General features: G+C 38.0%; 1 protein-coding gene across 3 annotated transcripts in view; it reads right to left on the bottom strand.

The window, feature by feature from the left end:
• LOC115209070 (double-stranded RNA-binding protein Staufen homolog) overlaps positions 1-19,940 on the bottom strand; it is a 102,620-nt gene that overhangs the window by 32,103 nt on the left and 50,577 nt on the right. For all 3 annotated transcript variants that reach the window (XM_029777148.2, XM_029777149.2, XM_036501584.1), the window contains 3 exons: positions 15,702-15,846; positions 6,368-6,558; positions 5,163-5,239 (listed from right to left, as the gene is read on the bottom strand). In XM_029777148.2, the coding sequence (XP_029633008.1) occupies positions 5,163-5,239; positions 6,368-6,558; positions 15,702-15,846 (413 nt within the window). The remainder of the gene's footprint in view (positions 1-5,162; positions 5,240-6,367; positions 6,559-15,701; positions 15,847-19,940) is intronic.

The following is a 19,940-nucleotide window of genomic DNA, read 5'->3' as shown; positions in this document are numbered from 1 at the left end:
GTTTCTCCCTCATCACTGCTTCACAACTGGTGTTCGTTTATTTACATCCCCATAATTTACTGGTTTCACAAGAAGAAACTGATAGAATAAGTACCAGGCTTATCAAAATAAAAAAAAAGCACTAGGCAGTGTCTCATATTTTTGTTTGCCCACTCAGTTGTATCTGTCAATTTATCTTTGTGTATGCATGTGTGTGTATGCATATAATTGACACCAGCGTGCATCTCCAAAGCTCTATCCTCACTCTAATAACCTCACAAATCTGGTTCCAACCCCACTTCGCCCTTAATCATCAGACCTGAATACCTAAACTCTTTGCTTTACTTGAAAAACATTTCCCTAAATCCAGCTCCCTTAGAAAAATCTTTAACTCCCAATCTATAAAACTTTTACTCCATCACCACTAACAATGCCAGAGTAATCTGACATTTTAACAAGAAGAAACTCAGAAGCTCACAATTCGCTTATATCCACCCTAACCCTAACATAACTCACCCTAACCTCAGCTCCATACATATAAATCCAGAACATCAATAAACCAACTTACCAATACTAACCCTCAAACTTCCTACTATAGTTCCATTACTAACACCTGATCCTTAAACTTACCTCAAGGCCTAACTATACCTCATACAGAAATAAAGAACAACGTAGACAATAATACCAGACATGAAAAGTATCGTAATTTACAACCCCACCACCGTCTCTCACAACCCTCGAAAAAATACCATTTTTAATGCCACTACTTAAAATGTATCTAACATTGGTCCTTCACTAAATAACAATCACTTCACAAATTCATCCAGAAAGACCCCCTATGAACCTATACAGCTTCAGGTGCCCTAGATAATTACTGTCTTACTAAAAACATTGTTTACAAATGCACAGTAGCAGCTGTCAACTATAACTATATGTATATATAAGCTTCTACAGCCCCACCTTCAAAGCTAGAGTGGGCAACCACTACTCCAGCTTCAAGTCCGAAACAAAATCCAGCAGTAGGTCTTTATCTCAGCTTATCCATAAACTCAAGAACAAATCAATTTCTTACACTTTAAAGTGATCCATCGTCATCCATGCTAAACCATATACCAGCTGTAACAACAAGTGAGATCTTGGATAGCTGAAGTCTTTATTATACAATCCACTGACTTTCTCAATGAATGTAATAGCATAATTTTTACATGCAGACACAGATTGTGTAACCTTCAATTTAGACAATCTTTATGTTAGCATTTATCAAACTGGTAATATTTTGAGATGTTCAGTTTGAATTTCGCTAATTTTGGATAGCCTTGATAACATTGTGTTAGCATATATTTACAAGGATGTTAATATTAATTCTAATATTTTCTATATATATACATGTATATGTACATGTGTGTGTGTGTTTGTATGTATATATATCATCATCATAATCATCATCATCGTTTAACGTCCGTTTTCCACGCTAGCACGGGTTGGACGGTTCGACCGGGGTCTGGGGAGCCAGGGGCTGCCCCAGGCTCCAGTCTGATCTGGCAGTGTTTCTACAGCTGGATGCCCTTCTTAACGCCAACCACTCCGCAAGTGTAGTGGGTGCTTTTTAAGTGCCACCTGCACAGGTGCCAGAGGGGTCTGGCATCGGCCACGATCAGTTGGTGCTTTTTTTTTTTTTTTTTTTTGTGCTACCGGCACAGAGGCCAGTCAAGGCCGTGCTGGCATCGGTCACGTTCGGATGTTGCTTTTTATGTGCTACCGGCACAGAACCCATTCGAGGCGGGGTTGGCATCGGTCACGTTCAGATGGTGATATATATATACATACATACACACACATATACATATTATATATGTTAATGCAATAAAAACAACTGTTGACTTTATGAGGTGAGATCTTTATTATATTAAGATATAATTTTCTCTTGTGTATTTTTTGTTGTTAAATAATCTGAATTTCTTGAAATTCTGCAGAAGGATATTTGGATTTACCTGTACTTGATAAGACACGTCAAGCTAAGTAAAATCACTTTCACACATACAGGCTTCTCTTTTCGGGTATCAAATAAAAGCACTTATACTGGTGCTGCATAAACACAACCATGCCGATGGCATGTAAAAAAAAGCACCCAGCACACTCTCTGAAGTGGTTGGTGTTAGGAAGGCATCTAGTTATAGAAACCATGCCACAACAGACAAGTGTAGTCTGGACAGCTCCCAGTTCCATGTCAAACTGTCCAACAAATGTCAGCATAGAAAACAGATATTAAACAATGATGATGATGAATGAGCTTAGCAATCTAGCCTCTTTTCATACCCCATAACATTTGGATTTAATTTAGCAGTTGTTCAACAGCCAGCAGAGAGATTAGCATCTAGTTTAGTGTCATACACAAATTTTTCTGTATTTATAAATTACAGTAACATGAAAATATGAATAAGTAGCAGTATCGCCCGGCGTTGCTCGGATTTGTAAGGGAAATAACTATATAAGCATTTTTAGAGAGGTAAAGTATAATAGCCATCTCAATATGGCTAACCACAAAGGGGGGGGGTTACGTTCTGAGATTTAATAATACATTTTTAGAGAGTTACTTCCCTTATATAATAGCAAAAAAAATGCATTAAAAATGGGAAAAAATGATGGTAAATTTTTTTTTAAATCGTAGACTCATCGTAGACATGCGCTAATACCCAGAAGGGCTCGATATGAATCACGACTATAAGATACCCGCTTTTGGTTACACTGCAACGCAAAATGTGGGAGTAGTTAGGAATCTAAATCGTACGAGACAGACACCACACAACCTCACTTTTATATATATATATAGATTAGTTTGTTGGATCAGGTGATGAAGGTCACAGAGAGGGTCATAACCCATCTCATTAGGGAGAGAATTTGCTTAGATGAAATGCAGTTCGGTTTTGTGCCGGGTAGAAGCACCACTGATGCTATATTCCTGGTCCGACAACTGCAGGAGAAGTACCTAGCTAAAGATAAACCCCTCTACATAGCTTTTGTGGACTTGGAGAAAACCTTTGACAGGGTTCCCCGTTCCCTTATCTGGTGGCCGATGCGGAAACTGGAGATTGACAAATGGCTAATAAGGTCTGTACAGGCTCTATACAGAGAGGCTGTCAGCAAGGTTAGGATTGGCAACGAATATAGTGAAGAATTCCGGGTAGAAGTAGGTGTGCACCAAGGCTCAGCCCTCAGTCCCCTTTTATTCATCATAGTCCTCCAGGCAATAACAGAGGAATTCAAAACAGGATGCCCCTGGGAGCTCCTCTATGCTGATGACCTGGCTCTCATAGCAGAATCACTACCGGAACTAGAAAAGAAATTTTGGGTGTGGAAGCAAGGGTTAGAATCACAGGGCCTTAGAGTAAATGTAGCAAAGACCAAAGTTATAGTAAGCAGAAAGGCGAACTCAGCACACACACCCTCGGGCAGGTGGCCCTGCTCGATCTGTAGGAAAGGTGTAGATAGAAACTCCATAAGATGCACCCAATGTAAGCTATGGACGCACAAGAGGTGCAGCAACATTAAAGGAAAATTAACAGATAAGATAGCTTTCATGTGCGGCAGATGCACAGGGACAATAGACACCACAGACACTCAGAAAACAGATTCCATCACACTCCAGGGAGAGAAACTAGAAGTAGTTGATAGTTTCTGCTACCTGGGTGACCAAGTTAGTAGTGGAGGTGGATGCACAGAGAGTATCACCACTAGAATACGAATAGCCTGGGCAAAGTTCAGAAAGCTCCTACCCCTACTGGCGACAAAGGGTCTCTCCTTCAGAGCGAAAGGTAGATTGTATGATGCATGCGTGCGAACTGCCATGCTTCACAGTAGTGAAACATGGGCTGTGACTGCAGAGGACATGCGTAGACTTGAAAGAAATGAAGCTAGCATGATCCGCTGGATGTGTAATGTCAGTGTGCACCCTGAGAGAAATGCTGGATATAAGAAGCATCAGATGTGGTGTGCAAGAGCGACGCTTGCGATGGTATGGTCATGTGCTGCGGATGGATGAGGAGAGATGTGTGAAGAAGTGCCAATCCCAAACAGTTGAAGGTATCAGGGGGAGAGGTAGACCCAGGAAGACATGGGATGAGGTAGTCAAGCATGACCTCAGAGCGTTGGGCCTCACTGAGGCAATGGCGAAGGACCGAGATCTCTGGAGATATGCTGTGACTGCAAAGACCTGGGCTGCTTCCTGCATCAGTTCCGCATAGCCCCTGCCCATTCAAAGTACCCCGGATCCCAGAACGTCCCGCTGTGCTTGAGGAGACCTGTTGAGTCAAGTACATGAACATGAATGTCGAAATAAATATCAATGGAAATAGTAGTTGTGATGCCTGTGGCGGTGGCACATAAAATGCACCATCTGAACGTGGCCGATGCCAGCGCCGCCCCGACTGGCTCCTGTGCCGGTGGCACATAAAAAGACCATCCAAACGTTGCCAGCGCCGCCTTGGCTGGCTCCCGTGCCGCTGGCACAATAAAAGCTCCAACCGATCGTGACCGATGCTGGACCCCCCCCCTGGCACCTGTGCAGGTGGCACGTAAAAAGCACCCACTACACTCGCGGAGTGGTCGGCGTTAGGAAGGGCATCCAGCCGTAGAAACTCTGCCAGATCAGACTGGAGCCTGGAGCAGCCCCTGGCTTCCCAGAAACTGGTCGAACCGTCCAACCCGTGCTAGCATGGAAAACGGACGTTAAACGATGATGATGATGATGATGATGATAATGAAATTGGTTAAGATATTTTTAAGTATAACTTTTGTGTGTGCATGTGTGTGTGTGTGCATGTATGTGTGAATACTAAAAGTTATCCAATATGCCATGGAGAGCAAGAGCATTAAGACAGATACAAAGTGACAGACAGACAGACATTCTGAGCAATTAATTAGAAATTTTTGGCGTATATATCTAATGAAGTTATAACAGTATGCATTAATTTTTTAACTTTAGTTTTTGATAACACTCAGAGGATAACAACTCATAATAGAGTTTAACAGACATTTGAAATTTCGGGTGTGTGTGTGTGTGTGTGTGTGTGTGTGTGTTTGTATATTTAAGATACATTTAAGATTTTTTTTCCAGAAATTGTAATTTTATTTTCAAAAGTCCCAGCATCAAATGGTTACAAACTCTTTAGATAAAGTCAACTTACCTCAAAAGAGACTGTCAAATTACGCTTTAAAGCAATTTCATGGACTAGACTAATTTCAGATTTTAATTGGTCTTTATCTAAAGAGGGAAATAAAAAACTTAAATCATAAAAGATTCGAGACAGGAATCTAAATATTTATTACTTTGTGTTATCATCAGTTTGTCTTTAGATATATCTATATGATTAATATCAAGCAGTGAGCTGGTAGAATCGTTAGCATGTCAGGCAAAATGCTTAGCAGCATTTTGTCTGTCTGTACACTCTGAGTTCAAATTCTGCTAGGGTCAACTTTGTCTTTCATCCTTGTGGAGTCAATAAAATAAATACCAGCTGAGTATTTGACTTACCCTGCCCCCACCCGCCGAACTTGCTGGCCTTGTACCAAAATTTAAAACCAATATGCTTACATGATTAATTCTACTGCTTCTAGAGAATCTACTTCCATTGCCACTTTGGAATATAACAATGCAAGTTCACAAAAGCAGGTAAAGAAAGAGAACTCATAATGAGTTGGGCTGAGATATGTTTCAGATCAGAATTAGGAGTTTAATTCATTAGTCTATGGTTAAAATTATTCAACAATGCCAGGCAAAAATGTCTTGTAAGTGTTTAGCTTCAGCTATTCACATTCTGAGTTAAAACCATTTTTAAAGTCCACTTTCTTTTTAATCCTTCCAGGACTGATAAAATAAAATACCAGCCAGGAAGTAATGGGGGCAGTATAATCAACTATACCCCACCTGACACATTTTTAGTCTTGTGTTTATGTTAGAAACATTTATTATCATTATCCTTATAAGCATCTTAATGTTTTTTATCTAATGGTGACATTAGTTGAACAGATCAAGAAAAATGCATTGCTTTATGTATTTTGTCCATGTCGTCTGGGAGCTCTAAGTTCTCATTTCATCACAAGTATCATCATGATTTGTTATGTAGTTCCTATAGTCTGAAAATATTTCAAATAAAAACAGCCCACAATCATTTCAAAAATTCTTAACTTAACATAAGCTCAAAGCATTGAAATGTAAACCTTATAATTTATAGTAGTAAATGTCAAGCCACAACCATGTTACTATTATCATCAGTTACGATGATACCGTTAATACTGTATCAGCTTCAATGCTACTGAAATTATGCAGACATACAGATAAACAAAGGAAAGTTAGAATTACAATCTGGTAATGATTGTCACATAGAAATACCTTCAGTGTTTGATTCCTCAATAACTTCTTTCTTTTTTGTGTTAACAATTGGTTCATTGTGCAAGACTTGAAGTGCTTTAGCAGCAGCATTATGCCGGGCAGCTTGGCGGGTTAAACCTTCACCACTGAATTCACGATGACCAACTTTTAGAGAGACATAACTCATTTTGGAAACCCTGGGGAAATGATACCTACAAATAAAATCAAAAGGAGCATGTTTTATGATTTCAATAAATAACTGCTGGAAACTGCTTTAATTTCCATTAAACTCAAAGATATCTTTAACTATTAATGAATTTGTACAACTGCAGAGAAATAAAATAGCTTGGGATTCATTCCCAAATTCTAAGAAGAATTCATATTGACAAAGGATATGATTTTTAAAGTAGCATAAAGGAAAATCAAAATACGTAAGAATATCATAAGTAGTTCATATCAACACTTTAAGAGCTATGATTTACAGAATAATCTAACAATTGCTCATGAGAAAGACACTTCATAAAGCTTGAAATTTGTTAATATTTCTGAATACGTTTTTCAACAAAAAATATGAAATAAATGTAGTTTAACAAACAACCAAGATGAAGACACCACTCCACAATTAATATGTAATACAAAAAGTCCTCATTTCAGAAATACAGAATTGTATGAACAACCTATCAGGTCATTAAGAATTAAATGTTTGATTTTCTTATGCACCAAGTTTGACAGTTGTTAACTTTAATGCTTTATTGTGACAATTCTTTATTTTACAACATTGAAGAATTAAAACATCATTTTTTGAAATACAATCCACGGTGTCTGATTATATTACAAGTTTTCTCACGTAAATCAATTTTTGTAAACTCATGGATAAATCAAAAATTCATGTTGTTTATGAATATGAGTTCAGTCGTGGAACCAATGCATCCCAAACTGCTCGAAACATCAATGAGATGTTTGATGAAGGTCTAGTGAATGAGCACACTGTATGCCAATGGTTTGAGAAGTTCCGGCCTGGTGACTTTACTCTTGAAAATCAGCCCCATGGTAGACCTGAGACCAAGGTGGATAATGATGAGCTGGAAACTGTAGTGAAAGGCGGATACATCTCTAACTATGCGTGAGTTAGCTGTAAGGTTTGATGTTTCAATTTCAACTGTATTGGACCATCTGAAACAAATCGACGAGGTAAAGAAGCTGGACAAGTGAGTACCACATGAAGTGAACAGGCATCAAATGAAACATCATCCTGAAACTTGCTGTTCTTTGCTGTCACAGCATAAAAGCAAACCATTTTTTGCATCATATTGTTATGTGTGATGAAAAATGGATTCTTTTCAACAATAGCAAGCATTCTGCATGGTGGTTGGATAGAGATGAAATGCCAAAACACAATCCAAAAAAGAATATTCACCAAAAAAAGCTAATGATGTCTGTTTGGGTGGTCCAGTACTGGTGTCATCCACTACTTCATGAGCTTCAAGAGACCTGGTAAGTCAATTACAGTAGATGTATACATCAACCAAATGGATGAAATGATGAGTGAACTTGCAATTAAACAACCGAGATTGGTCAATAGAGATAGGCCAATTCTCTTGCAAAACAATGCTCGACCATATGTAGTACAAAGAACACTACTTATGTTACAGGAACTGAACTTGGAAGTACTCTGTCATCCACCATATTCACCAGATCTTGCACCAAGTGACTATCATGTTTTTCCCAGCATTAGACAACTTTTCGCAAGGAAAAAACTTCAAATATGAAGATGCAAAAGAGTTTTTTGTGATTTCATCATCTCTTGCTCTCCAGAATTCTTTGCTGCCAGCATAAATAAGATACCGATAAAATGGCAAAATTGAGTTGATAATTTAGGTGCATACTTTGATTAACTGCATTGCTTTTTGTTGAGATAAAGTAAAATAAACTTTATGAGATAAAGTAAAATAAACTTTATGAGATAAAGTAAAATAAAATAAACAATTTAGTCTTAATGACCTGATACAAATTTCTACATTTCTCATGATCAGTTGATAATAAGATAACTTGCACAAATAATCTCAAAATAGGGGTACAATTCAGTGGTGAATGGTGACTTGGAAACAGAACATGCAGGACAATCACCAAGGGGTTGTGGAGCCTTAGTCTCCCCTTCACTAAAAGCTATTCACACCCAACACCATCTATGAATGTGATATGAACTAATTTTAATGTGAGAAAATGCATGTCTACCAAAAGGCCACACTTTGGGCTTGATACTCGCTCTGCACTGGACTTCATGTTCCTCCATTAGCAATACCCTGGCAATAAGCTTGCCATGATGACTGTTATTGGTTATAAGAGACGTCTGAGAAAATAATAAAACCTAATACTCTTTACTCTTTTACTTGTTTCAGTCATTTGACTGCAGCCTTGCTGGAGCACCGCCTTTAGTCGAGCAAATCGACCCCGGGACTTATTCTTTGTAAGCCCAGTACTTATTTTATGGGTCTCTTTTGCCGAACCGCTAGGTGACGGGGACGTAAACACACCAGCATCGGTTGTCAAGCAATGCTAGGGGGACAAACACAAACACACACACACATATATATATATATATATATATATATATACGACAGGCTTCTTTCAGTTTCCGTCTACCAAATCCACTCACAAGGCATTGGTCAGCCTGGGGCTATAGCAGAAGGCACTTGCTCAAGATGCCACGCAGTGGGACTGAACCCGGAGCCATGTGGTTGGTTAGCAAGCTATTTACCACACAGCCACTCCTGAGCTATTTAAAATTTATTTGTAAACCAGTTCAATTCTTTGTTTCTTCTTGGTAAATTCATTGACCACTTTGGTATGAAATGTAAACACACCACACTCTACTTTCATCTTCTACAGGTTTTCATTCGTGGAAATGAAGACCAAATTACTCAATCTCTCTTCACTTTGAGAACACTTCATATAATAATCTATGTCTTCCGTGCCGGTGGCACGTAAAAGCACCATCCGTTCGTGGCCGTTTGCCAGCTCCGTCTGGCTCCTGTGCGGGTGGCACGTAAAAAGCACCCACTACACTTGCGGAGTGGTTGGTGTTAGGAAGGGCATCTAAATGATGATGATGATGATGATAAAGAAATTTCTCACGGGAAGTAGATATGGCAGGTATGGTCACAATCAGGCATAAAAATTTTGTTACTTAGGTCGGAGTTTGATTTAATTCAAGCTTCCATATTATGTCAGCAACTTCTTGGATGTTTGACACTTGCTTTGTAAAATCTCATTCAATATGTTTTTATAGATATCCAAAAATGAAAATGGTTCCATCCAAAATTTTCATGGTAAAAATCTGAACTCAAAGATCTTAAACAATGGTGTTTTAAATCTTTGCTCAATGTCAGCAATAACTTCATGCAAAATGTTGTTAAAGAAAGTTCTTAAAACAGCTTCTGGCACTTGATGGTAACCATGCTTCTCTGATGGTTCAGCAGCACCATCCATAACCCAGCAGTAAAATTCTTCAAATTTGTTCTTGATAGTGTAATGAGCCACAGTTGGGGCATGCAATCTTGATATGAACAACCTTTTTGGGTTTTTTCAACCCACCAGTTTGCAGGAAATCATAATATCAGTTAGAACATTACCTAAAGAGTTATTGAGAATTACACATTTTCTCCTGTTGAGCAGTTTAGTGCTGGATACCTACCAAAATTCTCATGGCATTCAAAGAGAACACAACTCAGCTCTCACTAAGCAAATCAAGACAAAGTTTCAACAAGATCCAGCAGTTGCTCACATCTTGAAGATAACTAATTGTTTAGTAGTCACAGTTAAGTTGATCCCTACATCTTAGTTTCTATACCAGTGAGGATTTGACAATTTATGTATGTATTCATGTTCAGCCTTCCTTTAACCCTTTAGTGTTCGCATTATTCTGCCAAAATTAATCCTTTTTTATCCACATTGCCTTGAACTAATCAGGCATTATCTTGGTGCTATGAGATTTTGATGAGGTAGCTGTTAATTTTTTAATCGATATTGTAGGGTTGGTGTGAGAGACCAGATCTGGCCAGTTTGAACATAAAACAGGCAGAATACTTTTGGCCGGATATGGCCGGTTTAAATGCTAAAGGGTTAAATAAATCTGAAGTTAAATATTCAAGAGCTTTGCTTCTGTTTGTAATATATGTAGCCAGCCTAATCTCACACCACAATTAATACAATTACACCTACTGCAACAGTACCAACCAACTGTTTTTTGAAGTTCTCAACTTCATGAATACATCTCGAAATGTCAAGTAGACTTTTTTGAAGAATCGAAAACAGAATCTGAGCCACTCAATTCAGTTCTAATTCTGAAGCACTCCAATCCTCTGGATTTTCTAATCATCATCATCATCATCATCATCATCATCATCGTTTAGCGTCCACTTTCCAAGCTAGCATGGGTTGGACGGTTCAACTGGGGTCTGGGAAGCCAGAAGGCTGCACCAGGCCCAGTTTGATCTGGTAATGTTTCTACGGCTGGATGCCCTTCCTAATGCCAACCACTCCATGAGTGTAGTGGGTGCTTTTTACGTGCCACCGGCACAGGTGTCAGACGAGTCTGGCAAACAGCCACGAACAGATGGTGCTTTTTACGTGCCACAGGCACGAGGCCAGTCGGGGCGGCGCTGGCAACGGCCACAAACGGATGGTGCTTTTTACGTGCCACCGGCACAAGGCCAGTCAGGGCGGCGCTGGAAACGGCCACGTTCGGATGGTTCTCTTACGTGCCACCAGCACTGGTAACTCAGCTGCAATTTCCATTGATCGATTTCGATTCTGATTCTAATATAGTTGAAAACAGCTCAGAAAACAACAGTAATTTTGTTTAGACAAAATGGATACTTGTTGAGATGAATAATTCCAACATGTCTCAGGTAACTTTGGAAATCACCTAATAATTTCATCCAGTAGGGCTATTCAAGCCATTAACTTAGAGAAAAAAGTCAAAATTTCTTGTAAAATTTGGAAGAAAACTCGACATTCATGAATACTTGAAGCTGACTGAGAAAGTACCAAATTAAGTGAATGTGCATAAACAATGTACAAATATGATTTTGCGCCAAAAGTCTCCTTTATTCTTGTTTGCACTCTGTCCAAATACCCAACCATCAGATTTGTTTCATCCTAAGTTTGTGTGATGAATTTTTGGCCACAGTTGAATTAATTAACAAATTTTCGAACTTCTGTCAGCAATGCAGCTTTTCTATCTCTGCTGACATTGATGTATCCCAAAAACCTTTCTTGAGGCTTTTCCTTCGCATCAACAAATTGCAAAACATGTGATGATTGTGATTTCATTTGAAGTTCTATAGTCTCATCTGACATAACAGCAACAAATGCTATTTTTTTTATCATTGGCTTAGTTTCACTTTCACTTGTAGCAGCTATATAATGAAATGATCTTGTTTTGATTATCACTTGAAAGTCCAGAAAATGTGCAGTTGGCAGTTTTCTTCACAAGATCTAAACACTATCTTAAACAACCATTATATTCTGCTACTGCTTCATGTATAGCCACAAAATTACCCTTATAGTTTGATTCTTCTGTTTCATTGTGTCCTTCAAATAGTAATTCTTGACAGGCCAAAATTTTGATACAATGAATTAACCTTTTCAATACATCATGAGTTTTCTCAACTGATCTATTATGGAGGTGAATCAAACCTGCTTGCCAGTGATTAATTGCTGTATCAATTCATTTGACCAAAGTTTTCAGAGTAATTACAGGGTTCAGGTTCTGAGATGCTTGTATTTTGTTAAAGCTGTAATCAAATTGTACAAATCACAGTAGCCAGTAGCTGTCCATGTGACAAAATGCTGACAAAATGACAGACATGGGAAAAAGAAAAATTTGCTAAGAATGAGACATCATTCACTCATACTATTCACAATACTTGGAATAAAAATAATGATGACATTCCTTTCTGCCCACTTTGGTTTCGATTTTCATTTCAAGCTTTGGCTTCTCTTTTCTGAGAATGATAATATACTTTTTGTTGCAAAGGTTGGGAAAGTAGAGAGGAAACTGAGCTAGTTGACTCTTGTGCCATCCTGGGCATAAAAAAGGTTACTTTTTAAATTGAGTCGAAGTTTTATTCTAACAAAACATTTAGGTGCTTGTTTACTTAAACACAACTATTTTAAAATCATTTTAAAGCATTAGCATGGATAAATAGATGAAAATTTTACTTTTTAATCACAAAAAAGTAAGCTGCTTCTTTGTTTCAAATGTGAACTAATTGAGAAAATTTTAGGGTTACATGACTGAATTCGGTTCTTAAGAAAGGACCCAGAATACTCTCCATGGGTTAAATCATTTTATTTTAAAAAGCAGGCATGGCTGTGTGGTAAGAAGTTTGCTTCCCAATTGCATGGTTCTAGGTTCAGTATCAGTGTGGAGCACCTTAAGCAAGTGTCTTCAACTACAGCCTTGGGCCAACCAAAGCCTTGTGAGTGGAATTGGCAGGCAGAAACTGAAAGAAGCCCATTATATATACATGTATGTGTGTGTGTATAGTTGTGTGTGCATGTTTGTCTGTCTTCGCCCACCACTTGACAACTGGTCTTGGTTTGTTTATGTTCCCTTTAGTTAGTGGTTCAGCATGAGAGATTGAGAAAATAAGTGCCAGACTTTAAAAAAAAAAAAATACTGGGGGTCAATTCATTCAATTAAAAATTCTTCAAGGAAGTGTCCCAGCATGACTGCAGTTTAATGACTGAAACAAGTAAAAAGAGTAAAAGAGTATACTCTTCAGAACCAAATAATCATATGGAATTAACCAGAATCAGCAATAAAGCAAACTTGCAAATTGACTAAATCTGAATCTGCCCAACCAAGAGGAAAGGTTTAAGTCATTTGAATAGGCAAACCTTTGATCTCTGTTACACAGGGCAGTAAAAACATCAGTGCTTCAGGAGAAAATATGTGGACAGTGTGTCTGCTGGTTTAACATAACAAGAAAACAAGCAGTAAAAACATTTGCTTTCCTCTGCCTTTCTCTCTCTTGACTACTCACTCATTTGTTTTGTCTATCTTTTCAGGAGGCGCAATGGCCCAGTGGTTAGGGCAGCGGACTCGCGGTCATAGGATCACGGTTTCGATTCCCAGACCGGGCGTTGTGAATGTTTATTGAGCGAAAACACCTAAAAGCTCCACGAGGCTCCGGCAGGGGATAGTGGTGATCCCTGCTGTACTCTTTCACCACAACTTTCTCTCACTCTTACTTCCTGTTTCTGTTGTACCTGTATTTCAAAGGGCCGGCCTTGTCACTCTCTGTGTCACGCTGAATATCCCCGAGAACTACGTTAAGGGTGCACGTGTCTGTGGAGTGCTCAGCCACTTACACGTTAATCTCACGGGCAGGCTGTTCTGTTGATTCGGATCAACCGGAACCCTCATCATCGTAACCGACGGAGTGCTTCCATCCTATCTTTTTAATACTCCCTTCTCAAAAAGAATAATAGAACTCTCTTAAAAAAATAGTTGCCTTTCTCTGTTTGTCTCTCTCTTAACCACTCATTTGTTTTTTTCTTTCACACTCCCTCTTCTTTTTGAAGAAGGAGCAGCAAAGCAATTATTTACGGCTTTTCCTTCTTTTCTCACTAAGCAAACAGCCATTTTCTTTACTTATACTTATTAAATAATATCAGTTGTTTACAATTCATACTTACAAATGAAAGAATGGGAAAAACAAAAAAATTCAAGTACAATGAGAATAGTGAAAATTATCAATAAGTTATATGACACAAAAATTAGTTATCCTGGAAAAATAGTAAGGCATGCAGTGCATGCATTACATATGATAGGTCCTTTGTCCCTGGTGCAGGATGTCATAACAATTTGAAAGGTTTTGTTTTTTTTTCAGTTTCAAAACCATTAGGATGAAATTATGTAAAACATGAATTGAAAATATGCTTTCAGCCAACAGAGGACTTTACCCATGAACAGAAGAGGTGAGGTCTGATCTGAGAACATTGGTTTTCATAGTTGAAATAGAAACAAAAAGCCATGTCAAAACCATTCTAGCATTAGAAAATCAACATTAAAACAGGGATTATGAAAGAACTGTAGTTAATTCAAAGATATATACTACAAGCCATTTGAAATATTATGATGGCATACTTGAATATGAAAAGAAGGGAAGAACGATATTGCTTAAATTATCAACATTTATCTTTATCTTTTTTCCTTTTACTTGTTTCAGTCATTAGACTGCCTTGGATTTTTAGTTGAATGACTCGAAATACATCTTAATCAATAATCAACTACCAGAAAATACCCAATCACATAATTTATTAACCCACTACATATGAACATTAAGGTCAAACATAACAATATAGAACAAAACAATGTACATATTACTCATTGATGTACATTGTTTTGTTCTATATTATTATGTTTGACCTTAATGTTCATATGTAGTGGGTTAATAAATTATGTGATTGGGTATTTTCTGGTAGTTGATTATTGATTAAGATGTATTTCTCCATTTTCTTATTTTGTATTATTAATTTGTGGTAAAACATTTTACCTTTGCCCATATAATACAGTGAATGAATTAACTGCATCGCAATTCTTATTAACTTTGTTGGGTACTTTACTAGCAGTATATTGGATACATGTTATCCCATGGTGGGTTGCACTCACAACCCCCAATTTGTAATATATATATATATATATATATATATATATGACAAGCTTCTTTCAGTTTCTGTCTATCAAATCCACTCACAAAGCTTTGGTCAGCCTAAGGCTATTGTAGACGACACTTGCCCAAGGTGCCATGCAGTAGGAATGAACCCAGAACCATGTGGTTTGAAAGCAAGCTTCTTACCACACAGTCACGCCTGTGCCTATTCTGTATGAATACATTTTTACAAGTTTGAAAAATGTAGAACAAACCTTAAAAATAAACCAAAAATACTGTGTTGTTTAGTTTGAAGTTATTCACTAAATGTAAAATTAACTTTTTGTCATAATAAATATGAAAAGCCTCTAATACTCAAGTAGAAGGTTTGTTGCAAGAGTTTGGTAAAACGGTTTGAATTGTGGCTGATTAAGAATGATTCTCTTCCTAACTAAGAAATGAACATGTATTTAGATGACCAAAGATAGAGTTTTTCACATTTTTACTATCATGCATCAACACCATAATAGATGCTTCAGACAAAAAGTGTTGAGTGGAAGACATTAGAATTAAAATTAAGAAAAAGGATTTACCTAGATTTACTTTTTATAGTACTAAATTATAAAATATATAAGCAATACCGCACCAGAAACCAAGTTTTTGAATGAAAGAAAATCTACATTTAACTGTACCTTTGATTGTAATATCCTCTATAATCATAGTTGTGGGGCGTAGGAGAATAAAATGGATGGCGATGTTCAAATGTTTTGTAAATGGCTGGTTCACCCCTTTTCATTGCAAGGGCATTCAGTTCAACAGTGGGTGTGATGGTGTTAGCTGGAAATATTGAAAGAAAAATTATTTTTTTATACTTGTGGATGGTCATTTGTTTTTTGCCAATTAAACACACACACTATTTATTCAACCTTCACTTTAGTTTCTACTTTTATTATTTTTAGTTTATACATCTGTCAAATTTCTTTCATCACACATTCTGTGACCCCATCAGTAACTCTGTTCCATGTGTCTCCTCTTGTCCTGCTTATTCCATTTTGTCCATTATTTATTTTTTAGCTTAGTCCAATTTGTGCATTTATAAACATGAAATTAATAATGTCCTACAACTTGAGTTATAGGGAATAGTACTGAAACTTTTGCCATCAAAGAAATGGTACAGATGGACAAATCAATAGTGTGTCAATTTACCAACCTAATAACCAAACATTTGTATCCTACAAATGCTATGTCGTGACCATGCAAAATAACTACTAAGTGTAAAGGATATAGTTGACAGAAAGCCTATAGATGTAAAAAAAAGAAAAGCAACTGCATTGTTAACTTACAATATGGACTTCAAATTCTGCTAGAAATATAGAGCAATGGACTTGGCCAGGCTGATATGCACAAGAAATCATTGCATGAAAACTATTTTGAGCAGTACTTCTATAACCCAATAAAATATGGACTGCAACAACAGTGTGAAGAACAAGTCAATTAAGCAGTTATTGCCTTTCTCCAGTTTATTGAGAAAGGTTTGACTTCTTTAACCAGAAAAACAGAAATTAAACTGAGACAGACACAATATACTAAGAGCTTATTACCACACAATAATGCTCATATATCTCAAACTAGATATTCCAAATCATAAAGATGTGAAATTAAAGTATACCAAGAATATCTAAAAAGATAGAAGCAAAATTTTAAAATAAGAATAAAAACAAAAATTACATTTAGACGGTTACATGATATACATTAATCTATTTTATTGTTTCTTGAGAGTCATTATGCCAACAATAACACATGCATAGGTTCAATTTCACTCCTTTATTGTTTGTTTAATGTGGTCATTAAACAATCAATCAGTTGTTTGTTAGTCGAAGTTCTCTCGTTGCTGCTTGTGGCTTTTTCAGTAACTTAGTAACTTTCCCATTCACTTCAAGGTCTCCTCTGCCTCTGTCTGAGAGTTGGCATTATATCTGAGAGTGTATGCACACTCTAAACCCATAAATCTTCAGCAAACAAGAGACTGACCAAGAACAGAAAGGACAAAAGGCCAACCACTTACAGAGGTCATGGATGGCTAGTGCACATACACCCAAACACACGTATAAGCAGTCACATGGGTGTACACATGCAAACACACACAAACCCTTTGTTTACTCTCATCCTTACCTCCTCTTCTAAGCAAACACACATACAAGCATGCATACACAGAGACATCAGACCGATTTTCAGACAGATTCAGAGCAGACCTTGGAGCAAGAAGGGAAGTCATTAAGTCATTGAAAAGGTTGCAAACAGCAGTGAAAGAACTTTGACTAACAAACAGCTGAATGATTGTTTAACCAGTATAGTAAACAAATGATTGATTAGTTGGTTGGTTGGTTAGGTATTTAACCAATTGCCTAACAATAAGTGGAATTGAATCCATGCATGTTATTATTATTATTATGGTGACAAAAGGCCTCTCGCTCAGAATAAAAAGCAGACTGTATGATGCATGTGTACGAACAGCCATGCTACATGGCAGTGAAACTTGGGCTGTGACTGCTGAGGACATGCGTAAGCTTGCAAGAAATGAAGCCAGTATGTTCCGATGGATGTGTAATGTCAGCGTTCATACTCGACAGAGTGTAAGTACCTTGAGAGGAAAGTTAGATCTAAGAAGCATCAGTTGCGGTGTGCAAGAGAGACGTCTGCGCTGGTATGGTCATATAGCGAGAATGGATGAAGATAGTTGTGTGAAAAAGTGCCACACCCTAGCGGTTGAGGGAACCTGTGGAAGAGGTAGACCCAGGAAAACCTGGGACGAGGTGGTGAAGCACAACCTTCAAACATTAGGTCTCACCGAGGAAATGACCAGAGACCGAGACCTTTGGAAGTATGCTGTGCGTGGGAAGACCCGGCAGGACAAGTCAGACCATAACCCATGGCCTCTACCTGGGACGTAGCCAGCCCACTTATGCATACCTTTCCCTTTTGTGACACAAACCCTACTTGTGAAGACCTGTTGAGGCAAGTGAAAATCAAAATGAAAATCAAAATCGAAATCGATCAACATCAATGGAAATTGTAGCTGTGATACCTGTGCCGATGGCACGTAAGAGAACCATCCGAACGTGGCTGTTGCCAGCACCGCCCCGACTGGCCTCCGTGCCGGTGGCACGTAAAATGCACCATCCGATTGTGGCCATTGCCAGCCTCGTCTGGCCCCCGTGCCGGTGGCACGTAAAAAGCACCATCCGTCTGTGGCCATTTGCCAGCCTCGTCTGGCACCTGTGCAGGTGGCACGTAAAAAGCACCCACTACACTCACAGAGTGGTTGGCGTTAGGAAGGGCATCCATCCATAGAAACACTGCCAGACCAGACTGGGCCTGGCGCAGCCTTCTGGCTTCCCAGATCCCCAGTTGAACCGTCCAACCCATGCTAGCATGGAAAACGGATGTTAAACGATGATGATGATGATGATTATTATTATTATTATCATTATTATTATAATGACATTCCCAAGATACAGAAAATTTGTTTCAACACACAAATTCACATAAAGAATCAAGCAAACCTAATACAAAAATGAATTAATTTTATATATTTCTAATAAATTTTTAGATACTACATAGTAATAGGGTGCATCAGTGTATTTACTTAACTGCAGTTTCTAGCTGTAAGCAAGAGAAACAATTGTAAGCATTCAATGTTTTGCAAGTTTGCCGTAGACACATATATTTAAATAAGCGTTTAACCCTTTGTTACCAAACTACCCAAAATCAGCTGAAGTGACAATATTTTCATGAGCATTTCAGCACAAATCTCATTAGTGCGTTCATGAAAATACATGGCTTCACTATTCTTTTATTTGTTTCAGTCATTTGACCGTGGCCATGCTGGAGGGCTGCCTTTAGTTGAACAAATCGACCTTAGGACTTATTCTTTGTAAGCCTAGTACTTATTCTATTGGTCTCTTTTGCCAAACTGCGAAGCTATGGGAACATAAACACACCAGCACTGGTTGTCAAGTGATGATGGGGGGGTGGGGGAATAAACACAGACACACACAAATATATAAATATATACAATCCACTACAAAAAAACCGACACACACCAATATATAAATTTCTACTCCTACCACCCATCCCACATAAAAAGAAACATTCCATATAGTATGGCAAGACGCATATGCAGCATAGTGACCGACTCACAAACACGCCAAATAAGACTAAATGAACTTAAAAACTTCCTACTAGAACAGAAATTAATAAAAAATGGAATCACAAGAGCAATGAAACTGGACATCACAGAACTCAGAACTCCAAAAACGAAAAACAAAAAGAACATCATCCCTTTCATAAACACACACAACCCTGGAGTTACCAACATGTTCCAAATCATACATTCAAACCTACCAATAGTCCTACAAAGCCCCAAAATGGGAAACGTATTAAACAAATAAAAAAACAGTAAATGCCAAGACAAAAACCTGAAGAAACAACTAACTCATCGGAGACTAAAACTGAATTCTTTGTAAAGATCTGCAGTAACCCCACATAGAGGGAGACATAGAAATGAAATTTAAAAGTAGTCACATATTCAAAATAAATGCAGATATGAACTGCAAGATGCAGAATGTAATATACTGCATAACCTGCCCCACATGCAAGGAGGATTATATAGGTGAAGCTGGAAATTCTTTATGCCAACGAGCCAGAACTCACCAACAACATGTCCGACAGGAGGAACTGCGCAAGATACCACTGAGTAAACACCTAGATACATGTGGAGAAGGAAAATTTAAGATCTTTCCTTTCTACAAATGTCCAAAGAATAACACCTCCTTCAGGAGGAATCATCATCATCATCATCATCATTTAGCGTCCGCTTTCCATGCTAGCATGGGTTGGACGGTTCAACTGGGGTCTGTGAAGCCAGAAGG

The sequence above is a fragment of the Octopus sinensis genome, linkage group LG3 (genome assembly GCF_006345805.1).
Source record: "Octopus sinensis linkage group LG3, ASM634580v1, whole genome shotgun sequence".
Lineage (NCBI taxonomy): Eukaryota > Metazoa > Mollusca > Cephalopoda > Octopoda > Octopodidae > Octopus > Octopus sinensis.
Note: the sequence above shows the minus strand (reverse complement) of the source record. Positions and strands in the feature narration are given on the sequence as shown.